Genomic DNA, 6,674 nt, shown 5'->3' with positions numbered 1-6,674 from the left:
CCTGAAAACTTCATTTGAACCTAGGATTGGTCAATGATGTCTATTTCATGCTTCTATAGCTTAAAAACTCTTATAACATTTAGAAAGCAAGTAATTTCATCACCAAGGGTTTAGGAAGCACAGGAAGCTCTAAAACATCTGACCTTCCAGAAGTCTACTGTAGGACACAAGATTATTACAATCCTAGGCTGAGAGGCTGGGCAGATGGATCAGTTACACTTAACCCTTTTAACTCTGCCTCCACTCATAGTCAATTCCCTAGTTTGGTGCCTTTCCTGGTAGCTACTCAGGAGCTTCCAAGATAAAAATAGATTGATCCAAACAAAAAGGAGTTACTGGCTTTCTTTTTTTCCTTCCTTTCTTAAAATGTTTTGCAGGTCTTGGGGCTTTAACTGTGGGCATAAGCACTCAAGGCTAGCACTCTGCCATGTAAGCCACAGCTCCACTTTTTCTGTGATCAAGTGGAGGTAAGAGTGTCAGAGACTTTCCTGACCTGGCTGGCTTCACACTGTGATCCCCAGATCTCAACCTCCTGAGCTAGGGTAATAGGCTTGAGCTACTGGTGCTCTGCTAAGAACTGTAATGACATTTAAAATAGAATTAACTTCTTATCCCAAAGGCTTAGGGAGCATATCAATCTTTTAAACATTTGACCTTTCAGAACCCTGTAGGATACAAGGCTATAATGCTAGAGTCTGAGAGGCTGGGCATATGGGTCTGCAACATTGAACCTTGAACTCTGGCTCCAGTTCTGGGGTATGTCAGCATTCATTTCCCAGAGGTTTTCATAATTAGCAAACAGGAAAAATGCTTCTATTAACCCTCACATTTTTTAATTATTTTGGTTTTGGGGCTTGAACTTATCCTGGGCACTGACCCTGAGCTCTTCAGCTCAAGGCAAACACTCTAACCACTTGAGCCACAGCACCACTTCTGGCTTTTTCTGCCTGTGGCACTGAGGAATTATACCCAAGGCTTTATGTGTGCTAGGTGTACGCTCTAGCACTAAGGCACATTCTCAGCCCAACCCTTACATTTTTATCCCTCAATTTTCCTATCCTCAAGAAAAGGCTTCTCAGTATAAACTACTTTTTAAAAAGCCCTGTAGGAAGCGTCAAATGATAGAAAAGAGAAAGCTCATACCGGGGAATAACTCTAAAAATGTGAAGACTGTGACAAAGTTTTGAAGCACCCCTCAATACTTCTTGCATGACATTGAAATCATCTTAGAATGGCTGCAATTATAAGAGGGGCAAAAGTGGATGCATTGGAGAACATCAGCCCCAATTCATCCTGGAGCTGCCCTCATGAAAAATAATGTCAAAGCTTTTTATCTCAGGACAAATGCTCCTCACCCCTACAGAGTTCCTGTGGGAGTGAAGCTCTATACATGTAGAGGACAAACTCTTGAACAGTTCCTAAATCTGGTTTTAATAGAATTTGTAGTGGAGAAAAAAAACACAGCTATGTTAATAATGTGCCAAAGCCTGTATTTCACATTTTATCCAACATCAGGGAATTCATACTGTAAAATAAACTCATTTAGGAATGAATGTGGAAAATCTTTGCTCCAAATACACACCCCTTGTGGGAGGGGATGAGAGGGAAAAGCCGGGAGACAGTGAGGGAAGGGGTAACACTGTCCAAAAAGAAATGGACTCTTGACCTGACTCTCACAACTGTAACCCTTTATAATAACAGTGAGAGATTACTTTCAAAAATATATATCTCAGCAGTCAGCAAAGTATAAAGTTGATTTTACATATCAAGGATAACATGAAGACTTTTCATAGTGCTTTAAATATACATAACAATATCTATGTAAGAGCTATATAAAAGAGAATCATTACTAGAGAAAAATCCAATAAAAATATCGCACAGCTACCCAGGAGGCTGAAATCTGAGGATCATCACTTTTCTGCAAGTCCAGGCAGAAAAATCTTTGAGACTCTTGTCTCCAATTAAACACCAAAAAAGTGGAAGTGGCACTGTAGTTTAAGTGGTAGAGCACATGCCTTGATCTGAAGAACTGAGGACAGCTCCCAGTCCCAGAGTTCAAGCCCCATGACCAAAAAACAAAAAACAAGAAACACAAAACATAGCACAGAAACAAAATAAAAAGACTTCTAAGCAGAGCACTCACTCATAGTTCATGTCTGTAATTGTAGCTTATTTAGGAGGCTGAGATCTGAACATCTTGTCTAGAATTACCTCAGTCATAAATCAAGGGTGAAAGGTTATCTGCGATTAAAAATGACTTATTTACCTAAAACCTGTGGCTCAGAAGAAGATAATGCTGAACAGGCAGAAGAATTAGAGGGATGACCTAACAGAGGCTGAGGGTGGGGACATGGAGCTGCAAGCACAGCGCGCGTTCACCACTCGGAGGCAGATCTCTGAGGAAGCAGAAGCCATGGATCCCCGGGATGCCTCTGAGACCTGGGAAGTGATAAGAGAAGACAAAGCCGCCATGTACAGTGGTCAGTCTTTCCCATCACCAGCGACATCGAGTAACGTGGACATGCATCCTCACCTTGCAGAAGAATTAAATGCTAGACTCACCATGTGTGGTGATTCGGCCACTAGCCAGCCCATGTCCAGCTCAAATCATTCCAGCAGAAGAGGCAGTTTACAAGCCTATACTTTTGAGGAACAGCCTACACTTCCTGTGCTTCTGCCTACATCATTCGGATTGCCACCCGGGTGGGAAGAAAAACAAGATGAAAGAGGAAGATCGTATTACGTCGATCACAATTCTAGAACCACCACTTGGGCAAAACCCTCCACACAGCCCACCATGGACACCAGTCAGCTGCCATCGGGCCAGAGCTCAGCAGGCCCTCGGCCGCTGCTTCCCGCCAGTGACCCAGCATTGCAGGTGACACAGCCATCTGAAATTGAACAAGGATTCCTTCCTAAAGGCTGGGAGGTCCGCCATGCACCAAATGGAAGGCCCTTCTTCATTGACCACAACACCAAAACCACCACCTGGGAAGATCCAAGATTGAAAATCCCAGCTCATCTGAGAGGAAAATCTTCACTGGACCCACCTAAGGATCTAGGACCTTTACCTCCAGGATGGGAAGAAAGAACCCACACAGATGGAAGGATCTTCTACATAAATCACAATATAAAAAGAACCCAGTGGGAAGACCCTCGCTTGGAGCATGTCGCAATTACTGGACCAGCAGTGCCTTACTCCAGAGATTACAAAAGAAAGTATGAATTCTTCCGAAGAAAGTTGAAGAAGCAGAATGACATTCCAAACAAATTTGAAATGAAGCTTCGCCGAACGACTGTTCTAGAAGAGTCCTACCGGAGAGTGATGAGTGTCAAGAGAACCGACCTCCTCAAGGCTCGGCTTTGGATCGAGTTTGATGGTGAAAAGGGCTTAGACTACGGAGGAGTGGCCAGAGAATGGTTCTTCCTCATCTCAAAGGAAATGTTTAACCCCTACTATGGGTTGTTTGAATACTCTGCTACGGACAATTACACCCTACAGATAAACCCCAATTCTGGCCTGTGTAATGAAGATCACCTCTCTTACTTCAAGTTCATCGGTCGAGTCGCCGGCATGGCTGTTTATCATGGCAAACTCTTGGATGGTTTCTTCATCCGCCCGTTTTACAAGATGATGCTACAGAAACCGATAACTCTTCATGACATGGAGTCAGTGGATGGTGAATATTATAATTCGCTAAGATGGATTCTTGAAAATGATCCAACAGAATTGGACCTCAGGTTCATCATCGATGAAGAACTTTTTGGACAGACACATCAACATGAGTTGAAAAATGGAGGATCAGAAATCGTGGTCACCAATAAGAACAAAAAGGAATATATTTACCTTGTAATACAATGGCGGTTTGTCAACCGAATCCAGAAGCAGATGTCTGCTTTTAAAGAGGGGTTTTTTGAACTAATACCACAGGATCTCATCAAAATCTTTGATGAAAATGAGCTGGAGCTCCTTATGTGTGGATTGGGAGACGTCGATGTGAATGACTGGAGAGAACACACCAAGTATAAAAATGGCTACTGTGCCAATCACCAAGTCATCCAGTGGTTCTGGAAGGCAGTCTTAATGATGGACTCAGAAAAAAGAATAAGATTGCTCCAGTTTGTCACCGGCACGTCCCGTGTGCCTATGAATGGATTTGCTGAACTCTATGGTTCAAATGGACCACAGTCGTTTACGGTGGAGCAGTGGGGTGCTCCGGAGAAGCTGCCCAGAGCGCACACCTGCTTCAATCGCTTGGACCTGCCACCCTATGGATCATTTGAAGAATTATGGGATAAACTGCAGATGGCAATCGAAAACACTCAGGGTTTTGATGGAGTTGATTAAACCAAACAAGCCAAAAAAAAAAAAAAAAAAACATAGCACAGTATACAACGGTTCCCTAAAATATACTAGACAGTGTTGGTTAACATATTATGAATAAGGATATCTTCCCTTGTACTAGAGAAAGTACTGATAAATTATTTCTGAAAATACATAAATTTATTTAAATGTATATAAAATTCTCATTCATCTTGAAAAATTAGAGAAAGTACACATAAAATGGGTCACAGACCTTGGGAAAAAAAGAAGGGATCCCTTCCCAGTGCTGAGGCCTTCTGCAGCATGCCTGGCACCAGCATTGCCTTCACACAGCCACAGAGCAGGCAGACAGTCTCTCTTCCACTTCTCAGGCAGCTTAAGTAAGGCCCCAGAACCAAGAGGGCAGAGCCAGGTTCCTAACTCAGGTGCGTGGAGGCAGCAGAGAAAGGGCCCTGCCTCTCCTCTTGGAGTGGGGATTTGCAATGAGCCAGTTTATATGGCCTCCCACCAATTCCAATAATGTGGAGAATCAAGAAAGGAAAATGGACTTGCAGAGTTAGAAGAAGGGCCTTCAAATCTGACAATTGGAGAGTCAAAAACCCATTCCCTCAGGCCAAGAGCAGCAATCTTCTGCCCTGTTTCCCCCCCACCCTAAACTGGCTCACTATTGTTAACCTAAAAAGGGCCTGAGGCCTCCCTAACCTGAGGGCTGAGGAAGCTTAATCATTAATCATTGGCAGGCTGAGAAAAAGCCCACCAAGGAGACAGCTGGCTTTGAAGGACAATCCTGAGATCTCATTTTCCTAGGTAGCTAGGATTGCAGGCCTGAGCTACCTGTGCTATTTTAATAAATTACTTTGGCATATCATACCACTGCACATTCCTATTTGTTATTCTCTCTCTGCTCTGGGTCTTCTTCATACATGGACTCCATCTCTTCAGTAACATAACGGTATCAAACAGGATTTACTTTGCTCCTGGGTATGTTCATATGAAACAGGTTAACAGGCTTGAATACAATGTATTTTTTGTTTACCATTGTTTTCCTTTTATCTTTTTTATACATTTTTATTGTAAAAATGCTGTACAGAGGGGTTACAGTTACATGAGCAAGGTAATGAGTACATTTCCTATTGAGCATTTTTGCCTCCTCCTTTGTTGTCTCCCTACTATCCCTTCCCTCTCACCTCCACAACTACCCCCCACCACCGAAGTTGTAAAGTTTGTTTTCAACATAGTGTTTTGCACATCTCATTGTTACAATGGGTCAACCTGTATCCTTATTTAAGCATTTTGTTTTTTTCCTCCCCCTCCCCGAATTAGAGATGTGTATATACAAGAAGCAGGGCACCGAACATCCACTACAGTGAAAACAGGGGTTAGACCATGGGGGAGGAACATACAAAGCAACAAAAAAATCACATGGTACATTATACATACGTCAGAAAGATAGCAAGAAACAAAAAAGATATTTGTGTCCCTATCTTGGGTTTAATTTTGCTTAACATCATCTTATATGGTCATATGTACATAACTTTTGGACTTTTCTGCCTGTCCTACACATGTACTAGTTTACAATTTTGTGTTTACTTTTACTGGGCTTCGAACTCAGAGCTTTACCTTGTTTTTCCATTCTTGCTTAGCTGTTGTTTAACCAATTGGACCACACTTCCAAGAAGATGAAATCTCTAAGACTTTCCTGCCCAGGCTGACATTGAACTGGAATCCTCAAAATGCCAGCCTCTTGAGTAGCTATGATTAGAAGAAAGATCTCCAGTTTGAGGTTAGGTTGAATCTTATAGCAAGATCCTGTCCCCAAAAAGAAGCAAATGAAGAAGAAAGGAAGAAGAGGAGAAAAAGGAAGAGAAGGAGGAAATGAAAGGAGTAGGAAAGGAGGAGAAGGAAGAAAGAACAAAGAGGAAAGAGGAGGGAAGAGGGAAGTCCATAGAGCTGGCTCATAAGACATAAGCCACAATCTTGCACAGCCTAATTTGGAAATGATTTCCCATGACTATTGCCACATTTTAAATTGAACAAAACAAATTGGTGTCATGCTAGACCAAGTCCATGCTCAACTATATATATATATATATATATATATATATATATATATATATTTACATATACACTCATACACACACACACACACACACACACACACACACACAAGAGGACATCTTTACAATAGCACCTAATTCCACTTGTTTAGTCTATAAACAACCATTTCATTATCAAAACAAGAAAAAAAACATCTTCCAGACAATTTTAAGGACTGCATTATAAAAGTCAATGTTTAAGAACTATGGACATTTTTGAAGAAAATTGCTGCAGGTAGTAGCCTGCCAGGATT

The 6,674-nt window shown here is 41.9% G+C and overlaps 1 protein-coding gene across 1 annotated transcript; it reads left to right on the top strand.

Annotated features, from left to right (window-relative positions):
• The first annotated feature begins 2,220 nt into the window (after positions 1-2,220).
• On the top strand, positions 2,221-4,348 carry LOC122106315 (E3 ubiquitin-protein ligase NEDD4-like). Its single transcript, XM_042677673.1, is given in 2 exon segments — positions 2,221-2,318; positions 2,320-4,348. Coding segments are annotated over 2 exon segments (2,094 nt in total). The 5' UTR covers positions 2,221-2,253.
• Positions 4,349-6,674: the final 2,326 nt, after the last annotated feature.

Source organism: Dipodomys spectabilis, unplaced genomic scaffold (assembly GCF_019054845.1).
Source record: "Dipodomys spectabilis isolate Male_0828 unplaced genomic scaffold, ASM1905484v1 ptg000039l, whole genome shotgun sequence".
Lineage (NCBI taxonomy): Eukaryota > Metazoa > Chordata > Mammalia > Rodentia > Heteromyidae > Dipodomys > Dipodomys spectabilis.
Note: the sequence above shows the minus strand (reverse complement) of the source record. Positions and strands in the feature narration are given on the sequence as shown.